Consider the following 18600-nt stretch of genomic DNA (forward strand, 5'->3'; position numbering starts at 1 on the left):
CACACACACACACACACACACACACGGTGTTCTTCGCTGCCTAGCATCATGGCCTGTGAAATAAACAGCATACAGGTTGGGAAGTCAGAGAGAGACGCAACACCATTTCTTTTACTACTTGCTTTCAGCGTATTCCATAGAGATGCAGCCCCCCCCCCCCCGGCCTGAAGCAAGGCAATGTGGCTCCAACTGACAGGGAAGCTAACAGTTACTAAAAATACCCTGGCAAGTGCACACTCACTAGAACCGTGACTTCCTTCCTTGCACTGCTGTTAAAGCAACAGCAACAGGAGGAAGAGCATGCTGTCTTCCTTAAACAAGGACCGTCACTTCCTCCATCATGCTGTGTGCTTCCCTAGAAACAAGGGTGGAAATGCTCAGTGCACTGATGTAGCAGCACGGAAGAGAGGGACAAGTGATCCTATATGTTATGGGAGAATCATGCAAAATAGGAAAGCTGTTTAAGTGGCATCTGCGTCTCTTGTTTAATGTGGGGATCTGTCCTAAGCACAGCTCATTGCCGGCAGGCCGGGTCTTGCGGAAACCCCATGAAGCCGAACATTGGATGATTCAGTGAAGATGAAAGAAAGTCCTTCTTCAAATAGCGAAACTATGGAACTCACTGCCACACTGGCTACTAAGTCAGGATGGCTATGCTCCGCATCCATGGCTGGAGAGAATAATGCTTCTGAACACCAGTTTTTGGAAGCCAAAGGATGCTTGCTGGTTTCCTACAGGCATCTATCTGGTTGGCCACTGCAAGAACAGGAGGCTGGACTACATGGCCCATGCTTATGTCTGCCTCAAAACACAGCCAGGGATAACACGTGAGAGCTTTAAAAATCTGAACTGTATTCTCAAACTCAAACCATGATCTTATCTTTGCACTCATGGTTGTGAAACTGTGCCAGCATTTAGCTATGTTTGGCGGGGGGGGGGGGGAGGGGGCAGTATTGTGCCACTCTGTCTCTCTCTCCCCCCTTTCCATGTGACCTCAGAGAGGACGTCTGGAACCAGCATCACAGTGGTATGAATTGGATGTGGGCTAACAAACTGAGACTTAAACCAAATAAGAAAAAAGTTTGGTAGATCCCGATTTATAGGGACACAGGTGGTCCTACAGGGTGAGAGTGCCCCCCCCCCCCACCCAAGAGCAGCTTGCAGTTCTCCTGGAACCAAGCTCTGCTCCATGATACATCAGGTCAGTAGTTGTGGCATGCCATGCTTTTGCAGAGATTCAACTTGTGAGGCAGCAATGCCCTTTCTTAGAAAAAGCAGGTCTTGACACTGTCACACTTAGATCACATCAAAGCTACAGCGTGTGAGGCTGCCTTTGGTAACATCAGCAGGCACAAAATGGCCAATTCTGTCTGGAACAGATAGGGTTGTCCCCTTTGGAACACCAACTTCAATGTTATCAGATCTCCACTGGTTTCTGTCCCCTTTGGAACACCAACTTCAATGTTATCAGATCTCCACTGGTTTCTGATCAGCTTCCAAGCTTCCTGCTTTATTAATGTTTGGTATATTATAAGCACATTTGCTTCACCATAATTTTGGAGTAGATTAACTTTTGTTCCATCTTCCTCCATTCTGCTGCTTTAGGCTTCTACCATTTAATTTTTTTTTATCGGACTAGCTTTGAGTTGGACTCAAACCTGGTTGGCTTTAAAGGAGGATTAGACAAATTCATGGGTGTTGATGGCTATTGGTATTCAGAAGCACTGCTGCCTCCCACAGTTGGAGGAAGAAATGCTTCTGAATACCAATTGCTGTAAACTGCAGGAGAGGAGAGTTGGATTCCCAGAGGCATCTGGTTGGCCACTATGAGAACAGGATGCTGGACTAGATGGGTCACTGGCCTGATCTGGTGGACTCTTCTAAATACGGCAAGGGGTACATAGCAAGCTTTGACCTGCAACATGGATCGTACAGACCACACATTTTTCAGTTTCTCAAAAAGGTGTCTTAGGATTTTCCCTTCAACAATAGAGCAGGGATTTATTGCCTGTGGACACCAATGAACATCACATAAAACTGTTTCCATCTCACAGTCCCAACAGGTACAGAGACCTTCACCCATTTTATAAAGAAGTTCATTTAGCAGGATATGTTAAGGTTGTCAACTATGCCCTTCCTTTCTATCAGCATCCACATTTCCCCATTTACAGCCACTTCATTCAAGCTGTCACCTAAAGAGAACAAGAATAATTACACAGACATTTCTCAGTAATTTTGTGTTTGGTGTCAGAAGAGGAGATTTGTCATTTCATAGATGGCAGCCAGATTACAGGGTATCTATCTGACAGTCAACTCACTCCAGGTTTGGGGGTGTTTTCTTTTTAAACACAAGATGCAGATGGGCATGGGCAGACACATAGGACAGTAGCCCTGAGGTTTTTTTGTTTCTGCTTTGAAACAGAGAAGTAAATACTAACAGAGTAGGGAAAGTTGCAGCACACACAACAGCACACCAATATATCACTAAGCAATTCTCTGATAAAATATACCTAGCAAGGAGGGGGATGGAAAACAACGCATACTGCCCACCTTCCAAGTTAATTCAACTTTTGTTTCTCCATGCCAAAGAATACATAGCCATGGTGGGATAAAAGTCCAAAAATTGGCAGGGAGTTACAGCTCAGTAGTAGAGAGCATGCACTGCCTGGATGGAACCACAGGATTTAGTCTGCAGCATCCCCAAAGGGTGCAACATGAGGTTAAACAGGTTAACCAACTGCTACTTTCTTGGGACTGAGCTACTCTTCAGGAATAGGAAGCTGGCAAATACTGTGCCAGACCATTAGTTCACCTAGCCTAACATTGCCTATTCCAGGCAGCATTCACCAACCTGGTGCCCCCAGCAAGCCATTTTGGGTGACAACTCCCACCAGCCCCAGCCAGCTCAGCTGTGGCTGCACAGCTGATGGAAGCGGTAGCCCCAAACATGTGGAGGGTATCAGGATGGCGAAGTCTAGTTCATTCTGATTAGTTCCCCAAAGTCTCCAGCAGGAGCCCAGCTCTGCTACCTCAAAACCTTTAAACTGAAGATGCTGCAAACTGAAGCCCATGACCCCATGAAGGATGACCAGGCTCAACTCAGAGAGAAGAGCCACTCCTTGACCCGGGAGTTGGGCCTGTGCTTGCAAGGAGCTGGGTAAAAATGCAAGGGAATGATTTGCTCCTGAGTCAATTGGAAGGCAATGTCTCCCGAGCGCAGCTCTCCTCTTGCCTCCTTGCTGCCCTATTAGTGTTAGCCTGCTGGAGACAGATGAAATCGCATTAACCCCGATTTGCAGAGGAGGCCTTGAAACAAAGCATCCATCTCCCCTGCCCTGCCGCTGCCCCCAACCAGGCGGTGATGGCCAATAAATCAAGCCACCCTGGGGACTGGCTGGCCCTGCATGCATCACGAGGGCAGCAAGGCCCTGGCTAGTAACAGCACTCCCCCTGCCCCCAACATGGGGAAAACAATAAGATGAAGACTGCCAGGGCTATGGGGAAAACAATAAGATGAAGACTGCCAGGGCTAGCAGTTAAGCCATTACTCCCTGCTGGGGGAGAGCCTGTGGTGTACTGTGAGAGGCAAAAAAAAGTAGAGAAGCACGTGCAGTGTGGATCAGTGCTGCAATGCACCCAGGGTGGCATGATGGGGGAGCAACCTGGAACAAGGGAAGCAGCTGTAATGAGTGCATTTTAGGCTGAGTTAAGTGTGGGGGGAAAGGGGCTGTGGAGGAACAGCAAAAGGGAGAGTGGAAAGCAGCACACGCCTATCCACATCAAGAGGTCTAGTGCCTTGTGGCCACAAACAACAAGCAGTGATTCCAAAGTATGTGCAAAAAACCCCACGCCTTCCAGGCCAGGGGCCCATCCATCATATGTGCCACACCCCAGCCCAGAAGATTCAGGCCAGGTAAAAGAAAGGACTTCTTCATGCAGCACATAAAATAGGGAACTCCTTCCAACAGGAGGCAGTGATGGCAACCAACTTGGATGGCTTTAAAAGATTAGACAAATCATGAATGTGTCCACGAGGCTATCAATAGCTACTAGCCATGATGCCTATGCTCAACCTCCACAGCCAGTTGCAGAAATGCTTCTGACTACCAGTTGCTGGAAGCCACAAGGGAGAGTGCTCTTGTGCTCAGGTCCTATTTGCCAGTTCCTCATAATAGGCACCTGCTTGGCCAATGCGAGACGAAGATGATGGACTCGGTGGCCCACTGGCCTGATCCAGAAGGCTCTTCTTATGTTCTGACACTGTAGAAAAGACCTCCATGAATGTACCTGCCAACAGCTGTTAGCAATAAGGACCAGGCGGGAACTCCATATTCAGCTCAGTTGCTGGAGGGGCACACAGGCCATCCAAGTCTGCTTGTGGGCTTCCTGAAACCATCTGGCCAGCTACTGTGGGAGCCAGGGAGCTGGAGAGAGGGAGACACTTTGTTCTGAACCAGCTGGTTATGAGAGAAGGCACTGGATCTATAAAATAATCTGGGTTCATTGGTGGTGGGTGTACATCCTTTCCCCAAACTTTTACTTCCTGTATTATATACCCACTTTATATACCCAAACCAGCCCGTAAAAGCTACAGACCCACAACCATTAACACTAAAAACATGAGAAGAGCCCTGCTGGATCAGGCCAAAGGGGGCCCATCTAGTCCAGCATCCTGTTGTTCTCACAGTGGTTAACCACCTACCTGTGGGAAAACAGCAAGTAGAACTCAAGCAGAATAGGACTCTCTCCTCCTGCAGTTCCCAGCCTCTGGTATTCAGAAGCATCACTTGGTCAGAATTTCCTAACCAGGCCTACTAGAGTCTTTTGTGGATAAAAAGTCTCTCTCTGTGTGTTTGTAAACAGGTGGAAAGGGTGGGGAGGACAGAGAGTCTTTTTCTAAAGTTTATTAGGTCACTGGAAGTCAATGCCTTGGGGAAGAGGGAAGGTGCTTTTTAGATGCTTGAATTCATATATGCTCAATACAAAAGACAACCCTGCATCATAATTGCTGGTTCCCTGTGTCAAATGTCTGGACAGCCTCTTTTTGGTTCCCAAGTACAAAATGGGCAGTGAGGTCACCAGGGCTTAGCATCCATCAGCCATTCTATTCCTAAACCAGTTTGATGGGAGAAGGTGTTACCAGGATTCTACTCTAAGTCACACATATACTTTTCTTTCTTTTTAGAGGCACGAGACAGGATTTTTAGCAAGTCAGTTCCGACTCCGGCACAATCCTCCCATCAAAAGGCTTCCACTTAATTTGCGAGACTTGATTTTAAAGTTGAGAGCCCCCTCCTTCTCCAAAGTGTATGTTTTAATTACACAGGTCTAGATTACGAAGGAGAGTCTTCATAATGAAGAGTTTCTATAGCAACCACTTCTCTTCGCTGGCACCACTAGAAGCACCACCTCATCTGCATTCAAGCAGGAGATTTAAATTTTGATTAAAAGAAAACTCCGAACAAATGGCATTACCATCACATCTATCTAGGTTACTCTGCTTCAGCCTTTTGCCAGCCTGGTGCCCTCTGGATGTTTTTGGGCTGCGGCTCCCATCAGCCCCAGCCAGAATGGCAAATAGGAATGATGGGAGATGTAGTCCAGCACCACCTGTAGGGAGCACTTTGGCTAGCCCTCCTCTAACATGCAGGATCTTGGGCAGCTGGAACACCCCAAGCCAGACACAGTTCAGCCTATCACAGCCTCCTCCTACCTGCACTGCAGCCTCTGAATAACAGAGCATAGTCTCTGTGTTGCTTCTGCAGCCCATGGCAGCACCTGCCCATTTCATCTTCTTTTGCAGCTTTAAATGTCAGAACATATGAAGAGCCCTGGATCCAAGCAAATACACCCTCTAGTCCTCCACCCTGGTTTCTACAGTGAAATACCTCTGTGGAACTCACTTGCAGCACTCAAGCAAAACAGCCCTCTTCCAAGCAACTGGAAAACAGAAGTACAGTACCTCTGACCATAGAGGCTTTATTCAGACAGCATTCATTGGGAAGCTGCTTTTCCACAAGGCTGTGTCACAATCTGTCAAACGATTAACTGATGTCAAACATCTTCATCCACAAATTTAACCCTCCCCCACCCAAAAAAGCCAGTGAGAACCACCACAGCTGGTGGGGGACGGGGGACTCAAAAATAATAAATAAATAAAAAAACACCATGTGTTGTGTGGAGAAGTGCTTTCTTCGGCCAGACCTGAATCTACCCCCCAATCTTCCTCATTGGATCACCACACAAATGCCAGTATTATGAAACACACTTGTTCCTCAACATGCGTATACAACCATATATCATATTATCTCCCCATGTTGCCCCCCCAGACATCTCTCCCCCCCCCCCCAAACTAAGAAGTCAAAAAGACTTGGGTCTGATCTTGTGAGGATCACTTCAGCTGCCTGTGTCTGTACCACCTGCAGATCTACAATATATATTTTTTCAGATGAGGAGACTGGACCTGCACACATAACTGATCCTGCCCTACTGACTTATTTCTATACAGCCCCCTTGGCGGTTGGAGCTGATGGGTGCAGCAGCAGTCCAAAAATATTTGGAGGTCACCAAGGTTGTTGAAGGCAGCTTGACTGAAACCATTCTGATCAGCAGAGGAATCTCAGACACAGGCTGAGGCCTTTCCTCATGCTGAGGATGGATCCTGGTGCTTTATTATGAACACCAAGCCCACCCTAACAGCGACAGGTCCCTCGGTTGCTTGCGAGAATCTATTAAGAGTCAACAGTGGATTTTAGGACAAGGTTCTCACCTTGGGGCCTTGGTGGGATCTTTCCTAGATCTCATGACTTCCATTGCCTTTTAAAAATAGAACACCAAGGCAGGGCTGCGCTCTGTGCTACGTCTGTTGCCTTCTGCCAGTCAGGCCTTCCTGGCTGCCAATTATGCTGCAATTTCAGCTGATACTCAAAGTTTGATCTTGCACATCTAAAGCTGCTACACTGAAATGACAGGCACTGGAAACAGCACCCCAGACACCAAGCAGTGAGCTTGACAATGCTCCCATTATTACTTTCTTCCCAACTGCTCCATCTGGATGCCTGGAAAAGGCACAAGTCACACAATGGCCACCTGGAAGCCAAGGAACTTTGCAGTGTGAAGCCTGCAATCCTATACCCACTTGAACTCAATAGGATTTACTCCTGAGCAGATATGCAGAGGAGTGCACTGCTAGCCAGACTGCACCCCAGTGAGAACGGCTACTTAAGCCTCAGTTTCAGAGAAGCTGATGGCCGGGGGGGGGGGGGGGGAGAGATGATCTTTTTATCCAGTGCCTGAAACCTGCATTATATTCTCATCTGCCCTCTAAAGTGCTGCAAATCTGGATTATTAGATCTATCTGATAGCTCACAGACCAACATGCTTGCATTTTTATTTTTATTTTGTCCCAGCCCTGCTAACAGAACAGCATGCAGGCCCCGGGGGGGGGGGGGGAGGGACAGCTCCACAATATTTCACCCTTCTATTCCCCAAACTCTTCCTAGCCTTGAGCAATCCCATGTTTTTCACAGAAAATGGCACAAGGCAGTTTTGAATTTTTTAAAGGAGAAAGTTCCAACTAGGCCTAATTTGGCCAAAAACCAACCTTAGCATAATATGATTAAAACTGTTCCTGCAAATCACCAGCACACATCTGCCAACATTTTATTCAAGAGAAAATCAATTTTGCTAAACAGTCAAGTTGCAGGTGCAGTATTTTAGGAAAGAGGCAGCTGTTGCGAAGCAACAAAAATACTAGCAGTTATGGTTTTACAACATCTATTAAGAGCAAACCATTTTGCCATCCACCCCTCCATTGATCTCTTTGGAGGTAAAGGAGAAAAAGGCACCATTCCATTCTCTTTGAGCTGCTCTGTCTTTTCCTCCTTTCTACACACACAGACACAGACTGCTGATGGGAACTGTAGTTCAAAACATCTGGAGGACGCCAGGTTGGGGGAGGTTGGTTGAAGATTTTTCAGCACACGTAGAATAAACTGCGCAGGGCTGATGTAGTCGCCAGTAAGATACTGAGCTGCAGCTAGAAAAGAGAGCCTGTGCCAACTGAGGCTTTTTGCATAAATCAACAGATGTTGCATTTTGCTGGGAAATTTGGAGCAATTCAGTCTCTCAACACATTTCCTAGAATGGTTGGGGGTTTTTTTGTTTTGTTTTTGGCTGAACGGTCGGCTTAATGTAATGGATCCATCCAGTCAATGCAACTGGAAGAAGGCCAAAACCCAAAGCCACTAGAATTCTACATCGAGAACAAACACGACATACAATGTTATTAAAGAGATCTTCCTTCGGCTCCTTGGGACTAGACAGCAACCTTAATCCAAACCGGGGGGGGGGGGGGGGGGGGGCAGTGGCAGAGCTTCATGCTCCAGCACCGAGGGGGGGAGGTGGATAACAGGCGGGGGTGGGGCTGGCGCACATCATGGGGCGTGGCACCCAGTGCAGGCAGGAGGGCAGCCGCGATGGCACCCCACCGGGATCGCACTGCCGGGGGTGGTACGCTCCCCCCGCACTCCTCTTCCTTCGCCAGTGGGGGGGGACCCTCTCCCATTCAGGATCCCTGAAGTCAGTTGCATGAGCTGGTAACTGAAAAAGGTGATACCTGAAGCACAGCAAGCAAGAAATACCATTCCATCCGCTCACCCAGAGGCTTTGTAACACAGACTGCCAATTGCAGGCACCAATGTTTACACAACCTGAGATTGTGTGTCTAGACGCTTGAATTTGTATGGTTGTAGTCAGCTTACCATCGAAGACCCTAGCCCTGAATCCTGAGGTTCCTGATTCAAGCCTCCAAAACAGGTGTAGGAGACCTCTGTGGCACTAACGCATTACAAACATACAACTCCTGCCCAGTAAGCCTCCGATGCAAGACTAACAGAACAAAGGGGTGTGTGGAAGAGTAGGCAGAACTAGACAGATAGGCCTGGGTGCAGTTAAGGAAAAGGTTACATGGCAGCTGATGCCAAGGAACTGCTTAGAGATTTCTGCTGAAACAGGAAATGGTATATAAGTTAATGAATGAATGCAGCATAAACAGGCACCTCCTCAAAGGGTTCACCCAGGACTTTCTAGCAAATGACGGGACGTCTGGCAGAGCCACAACGTGGCACCAAAAGAGCACATCAAAGCCACGCTGGACACAGACTGGGAACTTACCTCCGTGCACAAATCCATGCATGGTGCAGTCAGATGGTCCCACCAGGTGGATCAAGCTGGACTGGCTGTAGCCAACAGTATATGGCTCTGTAAGGGGAGGGAAGAGCACAGACCATGAGAAGACCAAATTAATTCAGCCCCACAGAAAGGATGTTTTAGAGTTCACAGAAGCGTAAGGACAGAGGAAGAGATCTGCTGGATCAGACTAAGGGTGCATTCAGACTTGGAGAATGTTGTGTTAGCAGTTTTTTCAACTATGGCAGAGGAGCTTCCCTGAAAAACAGCTTGTGCCTCTTTCCCTGCAATTCAGTTCCAAGGAAATGCTGGGAAACAGGTTGCAGCGTGATGCCCTGTGTACACCACGTATCAATGGAAGATGCCTTGAAGCAGCAATGTTTGACCCCTGCCTGAAAGGGGTCAAAACAGACTATGAAAACCCACTTGAAAAGGCAGCAGTTTTGAAATCTGTGTAGTTACCAACATGGCTGACATGTGAAATCAAATGTATAGCCACTATTTGCACCAGTGAAACCTTATGTATTTTAAAAAATCATCTACTCATCCAGCCATATAGCTTTTAAGCAAAGGAAGAAGCATTTCTCATCCAGAATGTTTAGCACCATTGCCCCTCCTCAACTAGCAGAGGAAAGGGACTCTCTTCAGCTGAGCTCTGGCTGTCAGATCCTTTCCCCTCTTGCAGCAACCACCTAAGGAAAAAAAAAATCTGATCCACCTTGGCTAGCACAGTACCTGCTCAGTTCTCCAGCGCTAAAAAATTTAAGAAATCAAGCAAACCTTAACTTTTTTAAATTATATGCCTCCTCTAAACCAAATCCATTCAAGCCAACTTGCCTTGGAGAGGTCTGTGTGGCAAGAAGATTTATATATATATATAATTTTTATATAATTTTATATAATTTGCTTTAAGCAATTGTAATGAACTTTAAAATAATAAGGGGATCTGCCCCCATAGTGCCAAGCCGAGAGTTATTTCCTTTGACAAATCTTACAGCAAAGAATAAGCGAGCCAACACTTGGAAGCTTCCCTATCTTAACAGTGTTAATTAGTCAGAACAATCTTACCTTTTCTTTGTCTATCTGTGAGCAAGGAGAGCAAGAGAGACAGAAAGGTAAGCTGTGAGCATTCACTGCAGGATTGCAAGGTGCAATGGGATATGAAGGTCATGTAGCCTCACCCCCAACCTTCAGGCAATACAGTATCTCACACCAATCAACCATGCCAAGACTTTCACTCTCCCAGAGATTAACCTGATCACCCAGATTAAGTAGCATGCCAGGAGCTGAAGGGAAGAGCAAACACAGCAACCCCCATCCAACCACAAGACAGACTTCAGAGAAGGACCTGCTCAGTTAAACACAACCCAAGAGCTGAGAAAACAATCTAACATTAAGTTTTGAACCTAAAGGGAATCTGGGTTACATTTTCAGAAAGGGAGTATGGATTTCATATGGGAATTAAAAAGTCACATTGACTTCACTCTGTTTTGGACATCGTGTAGCCAATGGCATTTGAATACAAAATGCTTGATGAGTGAATCACTGCATATGGGGGTATGTTGCTGCTTGCTAGCCCTTCCTTGCCCACCAGGCAAATAAACTGAGAGAAAGAGGCAGTGTCTGTGGCACCAGTTCACCAGAAGGTTACTGTCGATAAAACTTCAGATGCTGCCTTGCATGGAGTCTCTTCCAGGAGGGTGGGATTCTGACACCACTGAAAATGATCCCAGAGTGCCCACAAACACACACATACACACACACAAAATAGCACATGGGAGTTTTAATCCATTATTTATTCATTTATTTATTGAATTGGTGAGTTGCTTTTTCTTGCCCAAGGCAACTCAAAGAGACTTACAAACAAACAAAAACCCAAAAAAATCATTTCAAGCCCCTGCCATTCCACACCTCTCTTGCACCAGCTCTGCACAATTTCCCTGTGCTCCCCACCCTCTCGCCATGTACGGTAGGTTCTATCAATGTCCCGCCATCCTGAAAGCTACCTTCTATTAAAGTCTGTTCAGCCCTTGCACACAAGTGCAGCAGCCACCAGCCCTGAAGATGCAAACAGAAGCATCATGATATGGTGCCTCCAATACCCATCACTCTGAGCTGGTCCAGGCGGATTTCACAGTCAAGGGCAGCAAAAGCCCCTGAGAGATTGAGCAGAAGTAACACAGTTGCATTCCCCCTGTCCCTCACACAATAAATCAGGGTGACCAAAGGTGATTCAGTTACAAAGCCTGGTCTAAACACAGATTGTAGTGGATCTGGGATTGGGGAGCCGCCTGAACCCTTATATCCAAGTTCTGAGATCATCTGCAGGAGTATCGTTGGTCATTCCCTGAGTTGGTGAGGCTCACTTGATAACAAGAAATACAGTCTTAGTGTCATCGGCACAGTATTGTGGAATGCTCTGCCAATAGAGATTCAGCAGGTACCTTCTGTTTAAACTTGAATGAGTTTTAGATTTTTCTCTGTCTTGTTTTGTGCTGGTTTTAATTCAGATGTTACTTATTTATTGTTCAGCCACTTTGAGTTACTGGTGTGTTTTTTTTAAAAGTGACTAATAAGTTTAATGAATAATAACAACCCAGGAACTCTGTCATCCATGGATGGAGGCAGGACTTGAGCTGGACCCTAAAGTGCAGCTGGTTGAAAGCCTTGCTCTGCGAATCAGGGCAAGTTCCTGGTATTTATAGCCAGAGGTGCCAGTGTGCCACCCAGCTGCAGGGGCAGAACCTGCATTCCTCTCTGCTGTGTCTACATGAGGCTCTCTCCTAGCACAAGTCCTTAGATACTTCACTTGGCAGGGAGTTCCCAACACACCTTTAGTCTGGAGCACATCAAGCTTTAAATGTCCTTAACACAGACAATGACCTTTAAGTAGAACATACAGTCTATTCACTGTGGAAACAGACAGCTGTGCCCCATCCTAAAGCTTCCAAACAAAGGAAGCCCGCTACCATTCTGTAGAAATTTTCATCTTAAAAGCCTCCTGGACATGACAAAAGAGATCCGAGCTCTCCCCCCCCCCCCCGCCCTTTGTGATGGGTTGCTAGGCAACTGCAGCACAAATCCCCTGTGCTCTTCCTGCTCTAAAAGACACCTAAAATTAAGCTAGTGGGGAAGGGGGGGGGGCTCTGTTCACAGAGACAAAAATAGACCTGCAGGTCACCTCTTCGGAGCTCCTACCTCTGCAAGTTCACTCAATCACATGCTCTGGCAGCAGCCTCAGCTTTAGAGAAGGCATGACTGCTGCCGCTCATGGCTCTGGGAAGAAATCCACTGAACAGCCTACTCAAGTCGATGGGGAGAGGGGGAATGACACGTTCCTGGGCTGCATGCACACCGCTGTATGGTCATCTATAAATACCCGAGTGCAGACAGTCTGAGCACTAAAATAGCTGGCTTTGAACCCAACTGTTTTCGTGGTGGAAGGAAGACGAAAGCATCCCTGGAGGACTGCTCTTGCTCCAGGCACATTGCGCCGGTTGAGGCTCTTCACTCCCCAAAAGGCAGGCTTTGGGCTTTGATTGGAGCAGGAGGAAGGAAGGAAATCTGTCTTTATGCATAGAGGTGGGGAAGGTAAAGAAGAGCATATGCCTCTGGGGAAAGTCCCAATGCATGGCATGGAAGTTCTAAACCTCCAACCTGGGATTCTCAGCCTGGGTCCCTGTGAGCTTCTATGAGCCAGAATGAGAGACTGAACCTGTTCAAGACATCAGGAGGAGATGCCAGCCCCCATCCAGGTTCACACACAAGCTGGCACCGTCATCAGACAGGCTCTGCAGCAGAAAATGCAAAATGGATCCAGCTTTCATGGTGACTAGCTAAGAAGTTGTCAAATCACAGTCAACTGACTCTCAGGAAGCACCCACTGAACTACAATCCCAGATATCCCACCTCTGTAGCAAAGATGCCACCCATATTTCAGGTGTGAGCAGGGGCAAAGGAAGGCTAACCAGCACCTGTTGCGGGGTGTCGGGGCAAACCACCCCGCAGCCCATGTGCGGCGCTGCTATGTACTACACATGCACGGCACTGTACATACAGCGCACACGCATGCACCGCGGGGTGGTTTGCCGATGGAGCTGCTCGAACACTGTACAGACAACGGCGGGATCCTCTGCTCGTGGCTGCAGCAGAGGGATCGATAGGAGCTGCTCAAGCGCCGTACAGACGCCGATGGGATCCCTCCTCCACCACTGCAACCGAAAAAGGAGGATCCTCTGCGCGTGGCTGCGGTGGCGCGATGGCAACGGCTAGCGCCACTGCACCCAGGGGCGAGTCCCCCATGCAATGCCTTCTTGTCACCCCCCTTAGAGATGTCACCCGGGCGGACTGCCCCCCTTCCTCCGCCACTGGGTGAGGGCAACCTTCAGGCTGAACCTAGGAGCCAGCCAGAGGGATATGGAGGAGAAAAGGCCTAAAATGTTCCTGTTTGGAGGAAGGACCAGGGAGGAGGTGTGGCATGTAGTTGATAAGCATACGTCAATTAATGGTGCATCATGGGCATGATTCATGGAAAGGTATAACATTTTAGAAATCAGTAATTCGGGGAGGGGTTGCAGTTGTTCACTCACAAAAATACCTGCCCCAAAGTTAGTACTTCTGGCTTTGGCAGCAAACTAATCAACAGATCCATGTAAAAATGCAAAGGATTCTGCTAAGCCTCACCATGTCCTTTGGAGCAGGCTTCAACTCAGATTGCCCATCTTACCTGGATTAATCACTGGCATGATGACGTCCCCATTCCTCTCCTTCGTTTCCAAACGTTCCAGCTTCTGCTCTTCGTAGCGCCTTCTCCCTTCCTCCTCCTGTGCCTTCTCTGCAAACTGAGAAGAAGCAGAAGGGCCACCTGGTCATCCCAAGTCAGAGGGGAAGGGACAAGGACTGCTGCCCGACTGGCCACACCACCACCATTGCTTCATGTGCCACTGGAGGCAAGAAAATGTCCCCTTGGGCCACCACGGAGAAAGGAAGTTGCCGGAGTGTTTTTCTATACAGCTGTTTAAGAGGACACACACTGCCCCTTTGAAGGCATGGCAAGAAAGGACTTCCCTCTAAGGTAATGGGAGTGGACAGGAGCAACGTGGACCAAGTGTTAAATCCGATATGTCACAATATGTTGGAGTAAAGGAGGGAGTTAGAAAAAGTTTGTTCAAAGGAAGTCTGGGGGGAGAAGACATATTTCTAGGAGAGTCTCAGCTACAGTGTGAATCAAGACAACAAAACCAGATTATACAACACAATACAGTACATGATTAAGCAAGTGGATGTAAACATGGAAATGGACATTGCTTATTTTGTTTGCGGAATCTGGACTAACGCCTGACTCATATAGAGCTCCACCATCACCCTTGGAACATCCCCTTACCTGAATAGGAGGGACTTCCAATACTTTGTTCACGTTGTTAAGAGAGAGGGGCACGTACCACAGAGTTGCCTTGTTGGTCACCCGCTTGGCACCTTTTAAAGGAGGAAAAAATATCTGTAAATGAACAGACCATGGAAAACTGCAAAATATGAATAACTGAGTCATCAAAGCATCTGGCCTGAAGAAATGAGAAAGCAAAACAAAGCAAGTGATATCAGCTAGTGTAACTACTGGCAAGGGGACCTTTTCTGCCATCGCGCTCAAACTCTGGCAATATCTTTGTCTGATCGGTGCCATTGTTAATTAACTTGCAATGTGAGTATGATTGCATTGCATCAGCTATTGCTGTTGTGAGTTATCACTGTACATATCTGACGTACATTCATAATTGAGTTCTCCCAACAATTATTTTCTGCATTTCAGTGTTATTTGACAGCACTACCTACATTCCCAACCCCATGCCCCACTTATGTCATAGCACATATGTTAGCCTCTATGGTGTTACACCTATAAGGCTCTTTGCAATTGGTGCACTGGCTCAGGCGGAGGCAGGGATGGCCACCAGGGATGGGTGGTTTTAGAAGTGGATTGGACAAACTAATGGAGGAGGAGGAGGCCACTAGCCATTACGGCTATGCTCTACCTCCACTAACAGAGGCAGTCATGCTTCCAGAATACCAGTTACTGAAAACTGCAGGAGGGAAAGTGTTGTGCTCAGGTCCTACTTGAGGGTTTCTGGTTGGGGCATCTGGTTGGCCACTGTGGGAAGAGGATGCTGGGCCAGTTGGGCCACTGGCCTAATCCAGCAGGCTGGTCTTATGTTCCAAAAGGAGGGGAACTGATATTCCAGGCTCCTCCCTGAATGTTCAGCTTTAATTTTTGAATAAGTCCCTTTTACATTTGCAGCAATAAGGAAAAGTGTGCCGGCAGTACGCTTCCAAAAAAAGTGACCATTACCTAAGTTTGACCCTATGGAGCTATATGTTATGGCTGTTCAGTTCATGCCACACACACACACACACACACACACACACACACACACCCTGATTTCTGACTATGGGCCTAAATTTTCAGGGGGGAAAGTCTGCACAGATTTTGATCTGGTACAAACAAGTACATTGCTTTTAAAACTGGCCCGACTGCTTGAAAAAATATCACGCCTCTTTTCATCCGAAGATCAGAGGGACAATGCTCCCAGTACTCTGGAGGAGGCGTTTCACTGCAGCATCTCCCCCTCCCTGTTACAAAAGGAAAACAGAATTTGTGCAGAAAGTAGGGCTAATTTGCAATACTTCGGCTCTCTGCACAGCTTTTCACTGTGATGTGACAACCTTCTCTTGGGAATAAGATTTACTGCTTAAACCCAACAACAACAAAACAACCTGACAGGCTGGATTCCACAGCAGCAACCCTATGCCCCCCCCCCAAGGCTCCCACACTCCTCCCCAAACAACACAGAATGGCTATCTGCACATTTTCCTGGTAAAACTCTGATCAAAAGAGCGCCAATTCCCAAGGCTGCTGCTTTCAGAAGCTTCTGTGGCTGCAGTCCGCCTGTACCGGAGCTGTTCCCTCCTAATTGCATCTAACAAAAATTAGCATCCAGACATTGGGGATAAGTCAAATGAGCAGCACTGGCAGCTTAGCTTGGTTGAGCTGGATGGGCTGTGCCTGCTGGGAGCCGGTAAGCCCAGAGGGGGACCGGGGCACTTCAGACACCGCCGGCTGTTGCTAAATGGCAACTTGAAATGGGGAAACAAAGGACAAGCAAAAGAATCCTTGGCATGACCTCCCTAAGCCTTCAAAATATAGGGGCAGGGAACATACCACCCTCCAGCTTTTGCAGGACTCCATAATCCCTGAGCACTGACCATGCTGGCTGATGTCCACCAATATATGGAGCTGCTCATTTTCCACCCCTTGGCTGGGCCCCAATTTGACAATCTTTCCTATAAAACAAGAACACTGAACAGAGGTTTTAGTAGCCTGACACAGGGTCACATAAGCACACGTTTGGAATTCAAGTGCCACTTTGACCCGCCTATCCATTTTCAAGGTGCAATGCACCGCAATGAGGCATCTCCTGAAAACATTGCAGCCCCATTCGCACCGTACATTCAAAGCACTTTGATGCCACTTTAAACAGTCATGGCTTTCCCCAAGAATGCTGGGAGCTGCTGTTTCTTAAGCTAAGCTAAGCTGATCCCGGGGAAGATGTTGGTGCAAGCAGCCTCCCAACTCTGTCCCTGCTCTGGGCAGTATCAAAGTCAGCACACTCCCAGGCCTGACGGCTCCCTTGTTCCTCTGGATAGCGGTTTTTTCCACAAACCTCACTGCAAAAAAATCTCCTTGTGCAGTGGAACCGGTGAAAGGGTTGGTTTAAATCTTAATTGGAATTTGGAGGAGATGAAAGGCAGCCAAAGCGTTTCATTCCATGAGTCCAATTTTATTAAAGGCCTCTCCCATCAAAGCTGTCCAATTGGCCACAGTCATGCAGGGCCTCTGAACTGTGATCGTCTGTGGGAAGAGAAGGTTCTCCCTAGTTCTCCTCCATCCAGCGATATATGCAGATTAATATTTAGAAGCAGCCTCAAGGATTTGGGTAGGTTATAAAAAGGAAGTCACAGGCAGGGACTCGCTTGGTGCCACTCCTCGCAGTGGCCCACAGTTAATCAGTGGTGTCTATCACCGAGTGGGATGAACTTTTGGCTCCCGGTTTGATCTGCATATTCTCTTTCAAGGCACGGTAACCATGGAAACACATTTTCATCTTCCCACACATCGGCCAAGAGCATGGGGATAGACATCTGGTTTCTCTGCACCTGCTTTGTTTTTACAAAACCCAGCGTTTGCACTGACAAAGTCTCAACATCCCAGTTGGTCAAAACCATATTCTCTTGGCAGGAAGATATTCCAAGAGAAGCTTGAGGCAGGGCCAAATATTGGGAGGAGGGGATGAGAGGAGATGGGAAGAGGGTTGCCAAGAGAGCTATCTTTTGTAATGCCATACATGGGGAATCTCTTGCCAGACTGGGTATCTGGGGAAGGAGCTGAAATGCTGAGGGCCATTCTGGGCATTCCTGTCTCCTAAGTAGGCCCCCGACTCTTGAATCTGGCACACGTTCTTCAAACATTTGTGCTTCAATGTTGAGTCGAGTCTTACTATAAGTAGCCAAAGGTCATGCCATGATGATATAAACATAAAACACCTATGTGTGAATCACGGGGGGCGGGGGGAATCCTCGGTTCAATAAAGCAGGAATAAACCCTGAGAAGGGTTTAAAATATGCATTTAGTTTAAAACCTCCCTTAACATTTAGGAACTTTTTTTTCACATTTTAAAAACTTTTCTTGTTTTATTGCGCTTGTAGTGAAGGGTGGGCGAGAAATTGAATAAATAAATAGACCAAAAGGCCAAGAAAGCCAGAAATTTGCAGATATGCTGCAGACAGTTTCCATCTCGTGAGCAATGAAGTATGCGTTCGACTGCACATCCGCTGGTAATGTCACTTCGGCCAGGCCTGGAGGGAAGGAAAGTTTTGGAATGCAGCAGCTGGGAAGCAGCCACTTCCAAAGAAGTTGGATTTGTGAGCCAAGGAGTGAGGCGACAAGCAAGAGGCAGGGTGAGCATTATATCACTTCTCTTTTCCTCCAAAGAGCTCAAGGTAGTACACATGGTTCCTCCCTCCTCATTTAATTGCCGCAACAACCCTGGAGGGAGTTTAGGCTGAGAGGCAGTGATTTGCCCAAGAGCACCTACCAAGTTTCATGGCTGAGAGAGGGGATTTGAACCCTGGTCTCCCAGGTCCTAGCCCAACATTTTTATTCACTTTGCATGAGATTGGCTTTGAGATATTAGGGGGGGGGGAGGAATTTTGGCAAGATGAGAGAAGGGTCTACTCCAAATACAAATTAGTAAGATACAACCACAGTATATTGTAATATAGTCTATACCAGTGTTTCCCAACCAGGGGCCCCAGGATATTCCAAGGGGGCCACAGGAGAAAATAGCATAACTGAGGGACCAC

At 47.4% G+C, this 18600-nt stretch overlaps 1 protein-coding gene across 3 annotated transcripts in view; it reads right to left on the bottom strand.

Annotated features, from left to right (window-relative positions):
• The window catches only part of ACOT7 (acyl-CoA thioesterase 7), a 64586-nt gene that overhangs the window by 27135 nt on the left and 18851 nt on the right, over positions 1-18600 (bottom strand). For 2 of the 3 annotated variants that reach the window (XM_079987193.1, XM_079987195.1), the window contains exons 4-7: positions 14573-14664; positions 13916-14030; positions 10258-10272; positions 9175-9261 (exon numbers count right to left, since the gene is read on the bottom strand). In XM_079987193.1, the coding sequence (XP_079843319.1) occupies positions 9175-9261; positions 10258-10272; positions 13916-14030; positions 14573-14664 (309 nt within the window). The remainder of the gene's footprint in view (positions 1-9174; positions 9262-10257; positions 10273-13915; positions 14031-14572; positions 14665-18600) is intronic. The other variant, XM_079987194.1, reaches the window with a different exon arrangement.

This window comes from Podarcis cretensis (assembly GCF_951804945.1).
Source record: "Podarcis cretensis genome assembly, chromosome: 8".
Taxonomy (NCBI): domain Eukaryota; kingdom Metazoa; phylum Chordata; class Lepidosauria; order Squamata; family Lacertidae; genus Podarcis; species Podarcis cretensis.